The sequence below is a fragment of the Thalassophryne amazonica genome, chromosome 10 (assembly GCF_902500255.1).
Source record: "Thalassophryne amazonica chromosome 10, fThaAma1.1, whole genome shotgun sequence".
Taxonomy (NCBI): Eukaryota; Metazoa; Chordata; class Actinopteri; order Batrachoidiformes; family Batrachoididae; genus Thalassophryne; species Thalassophryne amazonica.
This window is the reverse complement of record NC_047112.1, coordinates 102088268-102107536: the sequence shown is the minus strand read 5'-3', so window position 1 is coordinate 102107536 and position 19269 is coordinate 102088268. Positions and strand designations below refer to the sequence as shown.

Below are 19269 nucleotides of genomic sequence, written 5' to 3'. Positions count from 1 at the left end.
AACAAAGAGTACTGTACAAACAATTATATATATATACGTATGAAGATTATTATCAACATAAACAAAAGCAAAAGAATATTGACTGATCGATACCAAGCGATGTGCAAGTGAGCTTAAGATGAACGTTGCGTTTGCCATTTCTAAAAAACTGTATGTCAATGCTGTACCTCTAAGAAGCCTGTGTAAGCCCGGACAGGCAAATGAAACTTTGAGGCGTTTGTGATTAGCAAGATATTACTGTCTATGTGAACTGAGGGTCTGATGGGACGGAAGAGGAGAGAGAAGATGTAGCGTGACTCATGGGGAAGAATAAGGATGGGCGTGCTGAAGTTCTGCACCTGTCAAAAAGAGACAAAGTTATGTAATTTCCCTTCTAAAAAACATACAATTCTTTAGATTCAAAAGATGTTCTGATGATACTTACATTAAACATGGTTTTGGCCTCGTAGGGAAGGGACACATTGTGTACACAGATTGCAAAGTTGAAGGCATTTGTGAGAAATATGGGTCTGTCCACTGGGTCAACAGGGCTGTCCCTGATATGGAACAAAGTAGCTGTGTGGTCAAAGCCCAAGTAGCTGCCACAAAAGAAGAAAGGCCAGTGTGTTACTGATCTGACAAAATCTGTACTTTTATGAAAATATCTGTTTTGTACAACACATGATGTTGCACAGTCTTAACAGCACTGAAAAATGTTCAACAGTATAACTCACCCTTCTAAAACCTCTGCTTGGTATGGGATTTCAAGCTTTGAGTAACTTTTTTCTTTTGCTTTTACAGTTATTTTACCAGAAAACTGATACGGTCTTCTCGCTTTAGAGGCTGTAAAAAGACATGATTGAACAGCAGATAAATACAATGCAAAAGAATATAAAACAATACAAAAGGATGTTGTGCAACATTAAATCAGAGTGTAGAAAACTGCAAGAGTAAGGCTGTAACGTAACTGTCTTAAACATAATCTTGGTAACATGCAATTTATGAAAACACAATTAGCAATAAATGCATTTGATACACCAGAGACAAAGCTAATGACGGAAACGCAAACAGTAAAAACATATACCATTTACAAACGAAATCTATTTAAATAAAATCCATTTTTCATGATGCTTTAGAGTAAAGACCGCCTTTATTACAGTATATGACTGTCGATGGATTTTTACCCTGCGTTCCGACAGTAGCACAGGCTATAATAATCGTTCCTATATATCGGACTGTGTACAAAACAATTCAGAAATAAGAGAACATTTTCAAACGTGATGGGAATGACTGGCATGGGTGGTGGCCAAGTGGCTAGTGCACTTGGTTTCAGTGCAGAAGCTTCCCGGTTCAAACCCCACCCCTGCCACATTTCTCCATGTAATGTGGAGCTGTGTCACGAAGTAAAACTTATGCCACATCAACCCTGAGTGAAAACAAGGAAGTAGCCAAAAGGACTTTTTACTTCTTATGATGGGAATGTCTGTTTGGCAAGTATCTAGATGATTACCTTTTGAAGCAATCATCAAAAATATAGCAAGGGAAAAAAAAAATTCAGGGTCATGTAAACACAGAATTTCTGGGAGAACTACAGAGACTTGGGGGTGGGGGGGGGTGCAGGGTTGTATTAAAAAATGCATAGTTTGCTTGAATTTGTATTAAATCTTGCATCATAAATTCTTCTATGAATTTAATTATTACCGAAAGATATACACACATCTTCATTTCCTAATATTTGTGTTTCTTTAATCAAAATAACCTTACCGGACAACTTACCATCAAAAATAATACTGGCCACTTTGGTATATCTACTCTCCCCAGCTTTCAGGGTGATTGCCTTGAAATCTACTGTAACTGCTTCATTGGATGGTGTTGTTCGTACACTCTGTAAAGCATAAATTAAGTATAGTGTTACATAACAAAACATTCTAAGGTGGATTTATTAAGCAAAATGACACTTACTGTTATTGGAACATCTTTTGCTCCTGAATTTAAAAGATGGAGATTCAGTTGTTTGGGGCGATCTGAAATATAAACCAGTCAAAACAGATAAGAAGATGAGCAAACATGTAAACATGCATTAAAAGAATGATTGCAGGGTGTGCCCATTTATTTGTTGTTCTAAGACTTGTAGAACTACATACCTTGTGATCGCAGCGTACCAAAGTCAAGCATCTCTATAGAGGAGTATATGCCAGGAGCTACACAGATTTAAAATAAAAGAATATACAGACTGAAAACACCTTTGTTGATGACTCCTACAAACAAACAACAGGTAAACATGCAGGTAAGTGTGGGTAATAACTGCAGAGGTTTCTCTGCATACCTGATGTGACCTCCACCTCAACAGGGAGGACAATGAACTGATCCTCATTGGGTGCATTTGTTTTTATTCTGATGAAAGCAGTGTGGTTATCTGCATCTCTTGATGAGAAACTGGCTCTCATTACCCCCTTTGTTTCAAACGGAGGAATCTCCTACAAAACAAAAAGTAACAAGGATTATTCAAGACTTCATTCTGCCTGTGTGGTTGCCAGTTTGGAAACCGAGGAAGTTCAACAAGATGATAGATGTGGCAATGTGCAGCACCAGCGCTTGATGAGAAATCTGACCAGCCACTATCTGATGAACACTGAATGGTCTCCTTACCCTTTTAATCAAGTTACAAGTCAAACAATATGCAACATGGATGTTTTGTAATAAGCATTATCACTTGCGCAGAATTATCACTCGAGCAGAATTTAATAGAACCAGACTGATATCTATATTACAATAGCTAAGTGGCCTCTGTGTGTGCGTGCATATGGCTTTGATCACGGTGAAACCGGGGAGAGCTGACATTTGCTGTTTGGTATGCTTATGTATTATGGGTCAAGGATGAATGCTGCGAAAACAGAAAGTTGATAGAACAAATATTTGAGAAATTAACTATTTTACCTATAACAGTATTATTGATTTATTGTGTTTTTGTAGTTGAACTGGTTTAGTCACTTTAGTTTTATGTTGCTATTACCATGAGTGACTTAAGTGTCATATTGGTACCATGGGTGAAATGTGTATTGCTTTTAATGTCTTCCACCTCTGTTTGTTTGTCAAATTAAAAGCACCTGCTTACAGCAGATTGCAGAAAGACAAATCTGTGCATGTGTGCAATTTTGATCACGCACAGACTGTGGAGAGCTGACATTTGATACGCTTATGTATATTGGGTCAAAGATGAATGCTGCAAAAACACAAAGTTGATAGGACAAATATATTGGAAAAAATTGCAATTTTATCTAACCAGTAAACAATGGACATTGTCCTGCAATGCACCATGGGAGTTCAGGTTTTAAATGTTGCTACTGTAGTTCATGTTAGTTTAACAGTGTTGTTGGTGTTATTGATTTATTGTGTTTTGTAGCTGAACTGGTTTAGTCAGTTTAGTCTCATGTTGCCGTTAGTATGAGTGAGTTAAGTTTTGTGTTGCCGGTACACATGTACTAAGTCTTGCTCCTACTGACCTTCATTCCCATTCTCTCCAGAGCATATCTCCACCTCTTCAGGCTCGTCTCAACCTGCTCTCTACACTCACTACTGATCACAGAGCATTTTATTATAAACACCTGGAATAATATTAGTTGTTGTGTGGTGAAATAAACTTTGAATCACACTTACTGCATTCATGGTGCGTGTACGGCATCGGTTACAGAGTTTGTTTTTATACAATAAAATTTTTCCGTAGGTGTGTTCAATGCGAGTCAAGTCTCTTGCTTGCTGCTTCTGAATTTCTGTTGTCCTAGCATTTTTACATCTTATGCAATGTAGAATTCGCAGCTGGTCTGCTCTGTGTAAGCCTGATTCTGTCAGATCTCAGAAGCTCAGCAGTGCGGGACCTGGTTAGTACTTGGATGGGAGACCTCTCTGGAACACCTGCAGCTGTGTGTGTTTCTCCATGTAAAACTCAAGCTGCGCTAGGAAGGGCATCCGGCAAAAACTTGTGCCGAATATCAAAGCGGATCTGGCTGTATCCACTGTGGTGACCCCGACCAATGCGGGAGCAGCTGAATGGACAACAACAACGCAATGTAGAATTTACTGCCACCCCAGTGGTGAGGTGAACCAGGAGGCTGGGAGTTAATGTGTTAATATTAATGTGTTAATAAATAAAAAAAAAGTTCTAGAGGAAACACCACAAGCCCCACCATTTCACAATTAAGCTGAAGAAAACTGGGAGTGCTGATATATTAGCAAAACCCTGTGCTCTTCAAGGATTAAGCAAAGAGATTAAAAAAAAAAACAAACTGCACTGTTTGGAATATTCATTTTTAAATCCATTTGAGATATCCTGCTGAAAAATAAGCAAAAATTAAAGTAGAAGAAAAGGTAACAAATGAAACTAACCCATAATTTTAAAATGCCTGTTTGTTGACCTGAGGGAAGCTCTAGATGGAGATCCCCACCACTGGAGTACATCTCAACAACCTGCAGGAAAACAGAAAACCCAACATGTTATAAGCCTTAAAGGCTCTGTCACACTTGGCAAGAATCAAGCAGAATGGGGGAAAAAAAAGACTAAATTCAAGCCACATTCGAGAGGGACAGAACCCGTCTCAAATGATTCTTGCACATTCCATATGTAAAGGCACCTTGACACTTGCACGCATTTAACCTCCACACTGCCGCACAATTCGTCATGCCAATGCGACCGGCTGTGTTCTGCTGGATGCAGCACTTTGTGCTGTTGGACACTGCGTTATATAAAATAATTATTTCATAGCCATTTAATAATTTGCTCTCAGAGTCTGGCTGATGAAACCACCTCTAATCACTCCAGAATCACAGAGGAATTTCAACAGCTGCAGCTGTTCTCGTGCACTTCATGATGTGGAGAACGCATTTGGAATCATCTTAAAAGTAATTATTTGTAATATTTATATTGTAATGGCTTGGTATAAGTTGCATTTTCATTCCTTCTTAAGAGTATCTGTAAAATTATGTATATTATAGATTTAACATCTCATCATAATTGTTCAGATGAGCTGCACTGTGATGCAGTGCGCTGACACAATGACTCGCACAGACACTCAGTGGTTTTGAACTGTTTGTGCAATATTCATGTGTAGTTCACAAAACTAATGCGTGCCAGAGATTTTGAACATTTAAAAAATTTATTTGCGCACAGCTTACAACGGGTTTACTCTCTGGCACGGCAGATTGTTTGCCAGCACACGGATCAAATTTGTGCAAGTCTCAAGGTACCTTAAGCCTCGAATGCAGTTCAAATGTAGTTGGAACACAGTAGGAATACTTAGAATGCTGTTAGAATGCAGTTCAAACGCCTTAAGAGTGCAGCCCACTTGCCACCTGAAGTCTGAAGGTCTGGAAGGCAAACGCGGGCAGAGGAGGAGGAAAGCGTGCGCCGTCACCTGCCCTTTGTACACGACCTGCCATGTTCCTGTACTGGACGTTGAAATACAACCAACGTATGGAGTGTAATAATGTAAAGCAGGTCCGCCTGATGTCTGCACAACTGTGGAGCATGTAGGCGAGAGATCAGTTAATCACGGCCATCAGATCACTGCTGTGCACAGCCATCATAACCAGTGCATGCACCATTAGGAACACACACTTATGTGGCTGTGACAATCTGTGTCAAGGCCAGTTGTGATCATATGCTGTTGTCCAGCAGCCCACAATATGCGTCATTCGTCATATGTGTTACATCTGTCATTCGCTCACCCCCCCTCGCTCTCTCACACTCACTGTCCCTTGGTTTCTGCCCCTCCCTCTCCTGCTTGATCTTTCCCACTCCAGGAAAGTATATCCTTATTGGTGTGGTCACACACACAGGGGTGCTTGGTTAGCACATGTGGCTCCTGGGAGACTTTTGTTTCCCCATACGATGGCCTCTCTACACTTTGCGATTGGATGTTCAACGCTACCCCACAGAGCTGCGAGGCAATCCGTTTTTACCTGCCTCATGGAGCTGCAGACCGACTGGACGTTATTACACCTCACGGAGGAGCAGACCGATTGGATGATACTTGTCTCACTCAAGAGCCGTGCGTCGCACTGTCTGGCTAAATAGGTGAGTGCCGTTTGCTTTTCATGTGCCGTTTTGCAATGGGTCCGCATGTCCAGGATGCCACAAATACCACCATGACATACTTGCGTAATATACAGTAGTCAGGCAGGCAGTTTGAGGTACTCTGACCCAGGCTGGACATGTCGTTACACCCCGACTGACTCGAACTGGAGGTGCAGTCCAGCTGCGTCGTTGCACATTCGGCACATGCCGGCAGGATTTGACATGCCTGACCATGGCAAACTTCCCTCGAATGCAATCAGACTGTTTCCAATTCTGTTATGATGCAGTGGAAATACTTAGAAAAAGTCAGAATCCAGTTAGAGTCCAACTTTATTGCCATACGATATTTTTCCACCTAGACTGCACCTTGAATGTTTTGAAGATGAGCTAAACATTCAGGCTAGCCACAGGAATTTGCCCGGCTGTAACGTATCAAGAATGCAGTCGGAGATTTTCGAATGCACCTCGACTGTTCCGGAATGTACGTCATATTTTTATTACCTGCAGTGGTTCACTGTATGGGTTGTGGATATTTATCAGAGGCGAGAAACTGCTGTTTACTGGGACTCTAGCCCCTATGAAGGGTCGCAGTCTGTAGGGGTTTGGGACACCGACCCCAAAAACCTTCAGGACACAAACAGGAAAAAAAAAAAAAAAACGTTACTCACAGTTCATAACACAAATCACATACATTCCCCATAAAAAGAAGCTGTTTTTCTGGTCTCATACCTGGTATGTAAACACTCCATGATGTGATGTGTTAATAAATAAAGTGTTTTCTACATTTCCAACTACTCGAGCAAGAAACACAACATCAAATGACGTGTTCCCTCCTGGAGGAATTATCTGTTGAAGAAGCAAATGAAGATTAACTAGCACAAAGAAATATCCAGTGCAACACACAGCAAACAAGTTTAAAAGTAAAAGCAGACAACGTACACACGCAAACTGAAAAACACCTGGACTAAACATCGCATTATCTAAACATTTACATCCACAATATATGAATTTAAAGGTGTGAGAAAGATGCTGCACAATCAAAAAACTGGATTTTCTGATCCTGGGTGCAACTTCACCACTGAGGAGGTGCATGTAAAAATGGCTGGAATGGTACAGGATGCATATCTAATTAAGAATTCACCTTTCCCAGAATTCTTCCCTGTTGATGTACAGTGAGGCAAAAATCTCAAATAAATAAATAAATTAAGTTTAAAAAGGTCCCACAGAAAAGCTGTGAACAACAGATCAGGGCAAAACAGATCTTCAAGAATCAAACCTGCTGCTGAATTTTTTTTTCCAGGAATCTCAAAATTCGACATTATAATTGTTTTGTTTTTGCAGTAGTATGAACTGAAATTGTCATCAACATATGGATGAGTTTACATGACAGAGAGCCGATAATACTACTTAAGAGGAGTAAAGCAACTTAAGGCAGTGGAAGGAACACTGAGGATCTCCTCAACCCCTCTAGCATGTCCATCAATGAGGCAGGGATGGAAGACTTGCATATCTGGTGCAATTTCCATAGCAGAAGTCACCAAGGTAGTTAAAAAAAAAAAAAAAACCTCCTCAGTGGCAAGTTGCCAGGGGGCGGACGAGATTCTTCCTCAGTTGCTGAAGTCTCTGGATGTTGTTGGCTGACATGGCTGACACGCTTATACAATCTTGCATGGAAGTCGGGGACAGTACCTCTAGATTGGCAAACTGGGGTGGTGGTCCCCATCTTTAAAAATAGGGACTGGAGAGTGTGTTCCAATTACAGAGGAATCACACTTCTCAACCTCCCTGGCAAAGCCTATGCCAGGATATTAGAGAGGAGACTCCCATCGTTAGTTGGCCCTCAGATTCAGGAGGAGCAATGTGGGTTCCTTCCTGGTTGTGAAATAGTGGACCAGCTCTATACTCTTGCAAGGATACTGGAAGGATCTTGGGAGTATGATGAGCCAGTCTACATGTGTTTAGTGGAGAAGGAAAAGGTGTATGACCAGGATATCCTGTGGGGGGTGCTGCAGGAATAAGGGGTACCGGTTTCGCCAACGTGCGATCCAGTCTCTATATGACCAAAATAGGAGCTGTGTCTGCATTCTGGACATTACATCAGACCTGCTTCCAGTGGGGCTGCCCCTTGCCATCAGACCTGTTCATGAACAGGATTTCAAGCCATAGTGAGGGACTGGAGAGTGTCCAGTTTGGTGGCCTCAGAGTTGCATCTCTGCTTTTTGCAGATGATGTGGTTCTGTTGGCTTCATCAGGCAGTGACCTCCAATGCTCACTGAGCAGGTCTGAGGCAGAGTGTGAAGCAACTGGGATGAGAATCAGCACATCCAAATCTGAAACTATGGTCCTCTGTCAGAAAATGGTGGATTGTCCCCTCTGGGTCAATATGTCCTTTTCCTTTTTGATAATTCATCTGCTGCACAGGCATTGTCATATCACTAGTACTCTCACCTGCACAATTACCTTGACATGTTTGAGCTCTGGATCATAAACATGTCCACTTTCCATCGCATTCTTTACATTTTTACTTTGTTTGCCATGTAATTTGCCAGATAGCTGTGCCCGGATGTAGGATTATTGCGTCATAGGAGTCATATTTTAACCCTTTAACGTCCGCCCTCAAACGAGACTGCGTTGCCCAAGTCCATAGTCAAGTGAGCCAAGGGAATTAATCAATGGTGACCTAAATACACAGAGCTGTTGTGACGAGATCCTGAGGCTAGCTGTTACACATACACAGCCATCCTTTCACTTTTCAACATGACAATACATGGCTCCATATCACACGCATCTGCACACAATGACTGCTAAAATGTCCTACTTTTTTCAAGAATCCACGTGAATTGCATAGACAAACAATTGAACATCTCTGTGATATTCTGGATCTGCAGGTAGTGTTAAGTCAGCATGGTCTAACTCCCACCACTAACAGTCATAAAAAAAAGAAAGAAAGGGAGCACCCTCCACCTTCTGTATGAAGATGTAATTGTTCTGCAGACAAATGGCTTTTTTCCAATCGCATCATGCATCAGTTCATAAATGTAAACATTCAAGGGTTAATGTGTAAACTCCCCATAGAAATGGTTTGTATGATCATATGTTTCAATGGTACATGTGGTAACTATGTCAAGTTAGCACACTGCTTTATTCATGCTTGACATTACACACAAAGGCTACTTAAATGTTATAGCATAGCAAGATCATCCATATAGCTCACAAAATGATAATACCCCCACACTGCCATGCCAGTAGCTTGCAAGTATAAGACCAGTGGTAGTAAATCTTTTGCAGTGAAATATCTGAATTAACAATAATAAACCTCTGTACATGTAACTCACAAATATGCATTTAACAACAAACATCCAGTTTCTCTCCTTAAAGACATCAGGCCGGGATTATTTTCCTGTTGCACATCTTCATGTGTGTGTTTGACCACTGTGTGAAATTTCACTGAAAGCCACTAAGTGCTGTGCTTACATTGTCATGTAGTAGATGCTGGGAAATAGTATGCCACAAAGAGCTACAACAGTGCAGGTTTTCCTTCCTGCCAATCACCCCAACAGGTGATTTCATTGATCATCAGGTATTTATGTAGAGCAGAGAAGCTCATCAGTAAAACCACTTGCTGAGGTTCTAAGGAAAACCTGCACCATCTTGGCCCTCGCTTCCCTCCCTTCATACAGTATGGTACGTCAGTTAAAACATAGCAGTCCAATTATCTCAACATGAAGACATCAAACCAGAATTATTTTCCTTCATGCAAATGGAAGGCTGCCACTGTGGCCACTTTCTGCTTTGTGCAGATGAAGTGGCTTTATTGGTTTCATAAGGCTGTGACCTCAGACGTGCACTGGGCAGGTTTGAGGAACAGTGTGAAGCAACTGGGAGGACCATTAGCAACTCCAAATAAATCTGAGACCATGATCCTCTGTTGGAAAATGGTGGATTGTCTCATCTGGGTCCAGGGGGAGTTCAGGCCCCAAGTGCAAAAATATAAGTATCTTTTATTTGATAAAAAATATAATTATTATTACTAGTAGAAGTAGCAGTAGTAGTGGTATGATGATAAAATGTCTTCAAAAAAAAAAAAAGTGGATTTTTTTTTTTGTCCAAAAGGGTTGTGGGGAGCAGTTTCATCTTTTTTGTCTGGATGTCATTCTCAGAAACAGACTTTGGGAGAAAGGAAAAAAAAGAAAAACAAGGTTTTTTTTTTTTATTATTTAAATACTCGCAACATGTATATTGCTCTATTTGTAGTTGCTGTTTTAGCCACGGTAACACAGCCAGAGGACACACACAAACATTAGCGCAGGACGTCTCATTTTGGGAGGAAAAAAAACGTTTTGATCGACTGCAGTTTGTTTACAACATTTGGAAAGAGGTGTCAATTGATTTAAACTGTATTTCACTTTGAAGTTATTAATTCTGACTGGACTCTGTCGTTCTAACTTGACTCGGCAGAGAGCCGCGCAACGTTTGAAGCTGTGTGAACAGAACGGAGGACGATTCTCGTTTCTTTCTCGCAACAAAACAGGAGTCCCAGTTAGTGACTTTAATCCGCACAAAAGTGACTCATTATTGACATATTCAAGGATGAAAGTGGTGGAGAAAAAAAAAAAAAAAAAAAAAAAAAAAGCTGAAACCCAAAATTACCCCCCCCCCCCCCCCAACACCACCCGCACAAAAATTTTTGAATTCTAGAAGCTCTGAAATGTAATCTGGGACTATTCCAGACAATAAACTGCAGTGAGTGCAGCATCCATTTTGGTGAGAAAAACATTCCTTATTCAAATTCATTCCAGTAGTATTCTGCTCTTACTAGGATGCAGCAGTTTTCTAGTTTGGCAGATAGTTCTGGAGGAAATCACTGAAGAAATTAACATACTGAAAATATGGTTTGACCAAAACAAACTGTCATTAAACTTAAATAAAACAGGGATGAAGTGGAGGCGTAAGAGTCACTAGGTGTTCACAGGATACAGTTATTTATTTATGTATTTCTATTCATTGTTAGGTGGTTTTATCTTTTCTGTTGTGTTTTCTCAGGTTCTTTTTGTCTCTCTAAAATTGTATTGTAGCATTATTAGTTATTATTACTATTATTGCTGTTGTTGCTATTATTAATATATAAATAAAAATAAATTAAAAAATATTCCAATTTTAATACATTTGACTCTTTTACAACAACAAACGTTGAGCCATTAATTATTATACAGAAAATAAATGCACACAAACGTGCTGAGATGCGAACAGCTTCATGCCAACTTTAACACTGAAAATGCCATAGACATGCTAACATGTTAGCATCAGTCCTGTTTTGAAAGTTATAAAATACATCTATCAACTGTTTCAGAAGACCATAACAGGTTGGTTTAACATAAAAAAGGTAAATATTACTCACAGACATATGCTCTTTGGGGTTTTAGCGGGGAAAAATTAAAGATACAGCGAAATAAAACAAAGAACCACGAAGCAGCGGGTTGGATCAATGCTTCATTGCTTCAAGCTTCAAAGAAGAGCCACGCTGCAGAAACGGTTGATTACAGACCCTGCAGGGGTTCTGTAATCAACGTAGAGACATGATCACTTTCCTGACAAACACCCCCCCCCCAAAACAACGGCTGCTCTGACGGACCAATAAGGGAACCGTTACACAAAAAGACTATTGATGTCGGTGGATCGAATCATTTCTTAACGATACCCGAAAAGAACCAGTTCTCGATACCCAAACCTACCGCGAATGTGCTACTGTTTGTTGTATCAGCACCATGCTGCAAGACACAGCGAAACAACACAAGCTGCTTTTTCAACTCTTAGCTGCTGCAGAAGCAGCAGTTAACAGCTTGACACATCCATCAATGATATATCAAAAACGTGGGGGTGGGATTAACATAATGCATACCGAAAGTCTTATACCAGTACTTTCATAATATTATGATCTGGTATAGTCCCCTAATGAATGAACAAATGAAGGAACCTTACAAGGCTTGCAGACAAACAGGGTGATTCCTATATAAACCACCAAATTTTTGTTTGCAGAATATACAAGGACACAGAGCAACTCAAGTGTAATGAAACTATAAAACTACATTTGTTCCTCCAATTTCCATGTAAAAAGAATTAAGGACTCATGACAACTGATTTAATGACCAATAATAATAATAATAATAATGAACGAAAAAGCAAGTGCTGAAACCATCTTTGTCAGGCAATATGTACTTACCCTATTCTGGAAAAAAGATGCGTGGAAATGTGCTGTTGTTGCCGATATTGATATCAAACTAATTTCTTCTGAACTAGGATTATGTAAATAAACCTTCTCCATTTTTGGCATTCCAACAGGCCTAGAAACAAAGAAAGAAGGAATTAAGTAAGAAAACATTCCAAATAACAATGAAAAAAAAATCTGAGGTTTATAGTAAATCACATTATATTAATTCCACTTCATACGAGTTGCACAAATACAGTATTTAGCATGTTGACACCTCAAATACACAATGAGTCTGTATTGGTTTTGGCTTTGGATTAATTTTAAAACAAAATATTTACACGTTGACTAAGAACAGGAGCTCAGTGAGAGTTGCAATATAAATATAAGCTAATGAATAAACAAGATTTGCTTAGAAAAAATGCAACAAAAAAAAATTAGGCGTCAACAAATCTGGGAGGCAAAATGATCTTTCAGAAAGTTAAAACAAAATAAATGAAATAAAATGACTGAGTACCCACTCAAGGCAAATGGTGGTAGATATGAGATTAAAATAACTTTCTTGAACTAACGGTTTTGAGTGCAACTGTGGAAGAAGAATTCTGCTGTCACGATCTTGGTCAGGATTCCCAGGTTGGTGTCTAGTGGGTTTTGACTTGGACCTTCAGTCTCCTGCAAAGGCATCAGCACTGCCAAATATTTCTCTCCAGCAAGCTCATGACTCCATTAGTTATTCCTAATTAGCTTCTTGATTTCAAAGTCTAAGGACATGAATGGCACTGCTGAGATAAACTGAGCTCTACACTTCAAGATGTCTTAATTCGGTCCGCAGTTTGCCATGCTGACACTGTGAAGGTGGAAAGCCTGTTGAGTCTTGAAAACATGGGACTGACTCAGGGTAAAAAAAAAAAAAACAATCCATCTTGCCACTCACTACATGATGATGTGATACAAATGTGTGTTTTGCCAGGATCATACACAAACAAAAGTCGTATTGTACTGTGTGCGCAGCACCTGCATTACAAGTATGCGCCTTGAGATCAGACCATAACGCAGCATTTCAATCATGCTCAAAATTTCTGTCATGCTACCTCTGCTGTATTACATCATATCACAAGCAGAGAGATGCACAGAGGGCCATACAGGTGTGTGCACATGCACAGAGACTGATGTATCTGCACTTGCAAAACAGGAACAGCCAAAAGTAAAAATGTGATTATGTCTTCACCTGTCACTCAAGTCTACCAGACTTACATAAAGACTTTGTTTGAGGAGATGTGTGTTGTTTGATGTATGTTTCTCTTACTGAAACCCCAAATAAGAGGAGCCAAAAGAATTTTAGGGAAGGGGGGGACACTTCCTGGGGGTGCACAGTGTGCTGGAGTGTCCAGATACAACAAAATTGTAAAAAAAAAAGAAAAAAAAAGAATAAATCATATACAAAATAATAATAAGTATTACACCGAAAATCTTATTGCAGGCACACTGTATATAATTTGTTTCCATGGTCCTTTGCTGCGCAGACAGAGGCGCACTGTAATACGTGTGCTGTTATCAGCGGTTATTCTGAAATATATTTCTGCATTAGGTTGATACAGAATTGCAATGCGTTGATAAGGCACGAGCACATCATACAGCAAGTAGCCATCTTAAGAAAAATAAAAGTCCTCTGGGCGAACCACGTGTGCTGTGTTCAAGACGGGATGAGAATTTCTCAAGGCTTTATTTGAAACAAAACTTTCACATTTGAAAAGTGAGTTGTTTTGTGAAGAACTAGACAGATGACACTATTTTTCCTCATGCGTTAGACGGGGACATCAACCTTATGTGCACACTTCACTCTGATAAGCTACTGTCCTTGAAAGTGGCCATACTACATGGGTGCTGCACCCATTATCAGTGTGGAATGTGATTCTGTGACTATAAATCTAGCCACTGCCCCTGGAATTAATATACAGCTTTGTAAAGAACAATACATAGACCATCAACACTTAGTCATTTTCTGTCCTCCCAGATGGGCAAAAATTTGACTTTAGCCGTCTTGGTAAAATGCATAAAAGTTTCAATGAACATAAACATTTCATGAACAGTCTAAATCAATCTACAATCTAAGACAATAATCTCAGTGAGAGAGTTTAAAATTACAAAAATACCAAAATGCCCTACACGAAGCTGCATGATTTATCAAACAATACATTTCTAAGTGCAAGAAACAAACTCACTGTTCACGAAAGTCCAACATTGGTGGTTCAAAACGTATAGGTCGGCAATTCCCACGGTGCGGGGATGTGCTGTGAAAGACACGAAGACGTGACAGAAGCAACAGCAGGGTAGGAAAAATCATATCCATGTTAGCCTGTGTGTCAAACAAATGAGAAGCTAAGCACAGCAGGACCAAAATTGCATATTAAGATGGCCACAGGACGGCTCCCATGTGTGGCAGACTATTTCCATATGTAAAATCTCCAGAAAAATCCATATATGAGAGGGCCCTGGACACATGCACAAAAACAGGGCCACTCGTCTCCTGCTGCACAGAGCAATGAGTTTGTCTCGCACGAAGGCAAACAATTTTTAACATCGGTTCTCACCACCTGATCTTAGGACAGAGGCGCAGCTCTCCAAACCAGTTTAACAACAGGCATATCTTAACAATAGAGTAGGCTGTCTGTAGAGAGAAGAAACCCTTTTTGTTAACCTACATGGTGTGGGCCACACAACTCATGACTGAAAAGCAAGCACCTGAAGGTCACGTGTTTCATTAACAAGACGGATACAGAAGTTAAACCCCCAGCTTTAAGGATGCCATCATGACGCTACACGCAAGGCAACAATACAGCTTTCATACAAATACACCAACTCTTAATATATGACTCAAATTCAATTACTCTAACATTACCCTGGAGTCAGACAATTTCTCAGAGATCAAGCTCAGTTATTTACTACTGAGTCCACATGCTGGCCACAAGACAATGGCAAAAGCAGTGTATTCAATAGCTGAGGTGGCTAGAGACAGGATAGATTACCATCCCCTGAGGAGCACAGAGACACAAACAAGCAGGACTATGTTTCACTGAGAACACAGCCTATTCTCACTTGTCTCATTAATATAATAACTACTGACAACATTGTTATAGGATGAAGGATTTAAATGCATCCTGGCTGTGAACCTGAGGGAAACTTTAACATTTCAGAACTAATTTGTTGAATGTCAGCATGTAACAGAAGTTAAGAGGGAAGTTCACAAGGAGAGCTGTGTCTCTTGGTCTCAGATTAGATGAGCCAAGGATGAGTCAGGCTAAACTTAATTTATAAGAAGAACACAAAGTAAAAGTGAGACCCACTTCATTTCCTGAGGAATGGTTTGGCCTGTGGACAAGCTTCTTTACAAAGAGTACATAGATAATAGGCAGGAGGTATTAACTAACAGCCAAGAGATGCACACTTAGATTACACAGACAGACCACTGGATGATCAAGAAAGGGGAGGAGAAACTTAAAACTTCTAAAACACAGTATCACTGCAATATAATCTACCTGTAAGATCTGCTGAGGGAGTGGTCATGCTATGCAAGATAACTGCCTTATTCATAACAACATACTATCCAAACATTAATAATAATGGGTGCAGCCAGACACATGACGCATGTTAAACATTAAGAACAGAGTATCTGAAGTATTTCTTCAAAACTACTGTATTCCAACTGATTGTTGGAATACAGCATGAATGGCTCCACCTCCTGCCTTGTTACTATTGTGGAAAATATGTTTACCACTTTGAGAGGTTTGACCTGCTCAGCAAATGACACAGCCATGTAGCTAGGAAGTCACAGAACACCACAAATCACAGATATCTTCCAGGAACTGGTTCGGCAAATTCCAATGACAGTTCTGTCACAGTCAACACTGTGCTTTATGAAAGAAGTCGTCCTTTTCATTTTTTTTTTTTTTTCCACCAAATTGGAAAGGGGGGGGAAAAAAATTACACACACACGAGGTCTGTTAGAAAAGTATCCGACCTTTTTATTTTTTGCAAACACCTGATGGATTTGAATCACGTGTGCTTGCATGAGCAAACCTTGAACCTTCGTGCGCTTGCGTGAATTTTTTCACGCCTGTCGATTGCGTCATTTGCCGGCAAGCAGCCTTTGTGCGAGGACGTGTGTGGTGCTCTCGATGGATTTTCATTGCAAGGAAAATGACAGAACGACTGGAGCAGCACGACTGCATCAAATTTTGCCAGAAACTGGGCGACAGCCAGGTGGAAACCATTCAGAAGATTCAGATGGCTTTCGGTGACGATTCTATGGGCATCACACAGATTAAGGAGCGGTACAATCGGTTTAAAGACGTCCACACAACGCTGGAGAGCGAGCCACGCTCCATTCGGCCATCAACGTGCTGAAATGACCAGATCATTTCCAAAGTGAACGTTGTGGTGATGCGGGACCGTCGTGTGACGGTCTGAGAAATTGCAGAAGAGGTGGACATCAGCACTTTTTCGGCACATTCCACTGTGACAGAAGATTTGGCCATGAAAAGAGTGGCAGTGAAATGATGATGGCAGAGCAGAAGCAACTCCGTGCTGAAGTCTCACAAGACATGCTGGACTCCGAAAAATGATGCCCACCTCTTCAACAATTTCTCGGAGAGTCACACGACTGAATAGCCACCGAAAGCCATCTGAATCTTCCGAATGGTTTCCACCTGGCTGTCGCCCAGTTTCTGGCAAAATTTGATGCAGTAGCGCTGCTGCAGTCATTCTGCCATTTTCCTTGCAATGAAAATCTGACGAGAGCACAACACACATCCCACACAAAGGCTGCCTGCCAGCAAATGACGCAATCGACAAGCGTGAAAAGATTCACGCATGCGCACGAAGGTTCAAGTTTGGCTCATGCAAGCACACGTGATTCAAATCCATCAGGTTTTTGAAAAAAATAAAAAAGGTCCGATACTTTTCTTACAGACCTCATATACACACATATATATATATATATACATACATAAAAAATGAAAACGCAACACTTTTGGTTTTGCTCCCATTTTGTATGAGATAAACTCAAAGATCTAAAACTTTTTCCACATACACAATATCACCATTTCCCTCAAATATTGTTCACAAACCAGTCTAAATCTGTGATAGTGAGCACTTCTCCTTTGCTGAGATAATCCATCCCACCTCACAGGTGTGCCATATCAAGATGCTGATTAGACACCATGATTAGTGCACAGGTGTGCCTTAGACTGCCCACAATAAAAGGCCACTCTGAAAGGTGCAGTTTTATCACACAGCACAATGCCACAGATGCCGCAAGATTTGAGAGAGCGTGCAATTGGCATGCTGACAGCAAGAATGTCAACCAGAGCTGTTGCTCGTGTATTGAATGTTCATTTCTCTACCATAAGCCGTCTCCAAAGGCGTTTCAGAGAATTTGGCAGTACATCCAACCAGCCTCACAACCGCAGACCACGAGTAACCATACCAGCCCAGGACCTCCACATCCAGCATGTTCACCTCCAAGATCGTCTGAGACCAGCCACTCGGACAGCTGCTGAAACAATCGGTTTGCATAACCAAAAAATTTCTGCACAAACTGTCAGAAACCGTCTCAGGGAAGCTCATCTGCATGCTCGTCGTCCTCATCGGGGTCTCGACCTGACTCCAGTTCGTCGTCGTAACCGACTTGAGTGGGCAAATGCTCACATTCGCTGGTGTTTGGCACATTGGAGAGGTGTTCTCTTCACGGATGAATCCCGGTTCACACTGTCCAGGGCAGATGGAAGACAGCGTGTGTGGCGTCGTGTGGGTGAGCGGTTTTCTGATATCAATGTTGTAGATCGAGTGGCCCATGGTGGCGGTGGGGTTATGGTATGGGCAGGCGTCTGTTATGGACGAAGAACAGAGGTGCATTTTACTGATGGCATTTTGAATGCACAGAGATACCGTGACGAGATCCTGAGGCCTATTGTTGTGCCATACATCCAAAAACATCACCTCATGTTGCAGCAGGATAATGCACGGCCCCATGTTGCAAGGATCTGTACACAATTCTTGGAAGCTGAAAATGTCCCAGTTCTTGCATGGCCGGCATACTCACCGGACATGTCACCCATTCAGCATGTTTGGGATGCTCTGGACCGGCGTATACGACAGCGTGTACCAGTTCCTGCCAATATCCAGCAACTTCGCACAGCCATTGAAGAGGAATGGACCAACATTCCACAGGCCACAATTGACAACCTCATCAACTCTATGCGAAGGAGATGTGTTGCACTGCATGAGACAAATGGTGGTCACACCAGATACTAACTGGTATCCCCCCCCCACCAATAAAACAAAACTGCACCTTTCAGAGTGGCCTTTTATTGTGGACAGTCACCTGTGCACTAATCACGGTGTCTAATCAGCATCTTGGTATGGCACACCTGTGAGGTGGGATGGATCATCTCAGCAAAGGAGAAGTGCTCACTATCACAGATTTAGACTGGTTTGTGAACAATATTTGAGGGAAATGGTGATATTGTGTATGTGGAAAAAGTTTTAGATCTTTGAGTTCATCTCATACAAAATGGGAGCAAAACGAAAAGTGTTGCGCTTATATTTTTGTTGAGTTATATACACACACACACATATATAATATATATACACGAGGTCTATTAGAAAAGAATCCGACAGTTTTTTTTTTTTTTAACTATATGGATTTGAATCACGTGTGATTAAATCAAATCAATTTTATTTATATAGCGCCAAATCACAACAAACAGTTGCCCCAAGGCGCTTTATATTGTAAGGCAAAGCCATACAATAATTACGGAAAAACCCCAATGGTCAAAACGACCCCCTGTGAGCAAGCACTTGGCGACAGTGGGAAGGAAAAACTCCCTTTTAACAGGAAGAAACCTCGAGCAGAACCAGGCTCAGGGAGGGGCAGTCTTCTGCTGGGACTGGTTGGGGCTGAGGGGAGAGAATCAGGAAAAAGACTTTCTGTGGAAGACAGCAGAGATCAATCACT

The 19269-nt window shown here is 40.9% G+C and overlaps 1 protein-coding gene across 5 annotated transcripts in view; it reads right to left on the bottom strand.

Moving 5' to 3' along the window:
• tmem131 (transmembrane protein 131) overlaps positions 1 to 19269 on the bottom strand; it is a 99007-nt gene that overhangs the window by 53555 nt on the left and 26183 nt on the right. For all 5 annotated transcript variants that reach the window (XM_034180642.1, XM_034180645.1, XM_034180644.1 and 2 more), the window contains exons 4-15: positions 14477 to 14545; positions 12270 to 12390; positions 6779 to 6895; positions 6551 to 6673; positions 4363 to 4443; positions 2306 to 2456; positions 2124 to 2180; positions 1942 to 2003; positions 1756 to 1864; positions 714 to 822; positions 425 to 578; positions 168 to 338 (exon numbers count right to left, since the gene is read on the bottom strand). In XM_034180642.1, the coding sequence (XP_034036533.1) occupies positions 168 to 338; positions 425 to 578; positions 714 to 822; positions 1756 to 1864; positions 1942 to 2003; positions 2124 to 2180; positions 2306 to 2456; positions 4363 to 4443; positions 6551 to 6673; positions 6779 to 6895; positions 12270 to 12390; positions 14477 to 14545 (1324 nt within the window). The remainder of the gene's footprint in view (positions 1 to 167; positions 339 to 424; positions 579 to 713; positions 823 to 1755; positions 1865 to 1941; positions 2004 to 2123; positions 2181 to 2305; positions 2457 to 4362; positions 4444 to 6550; positions 6674 to 6778; positions 6896 to 12269; positions 12391 to 14476; positions 14546 to 19269) is intronic.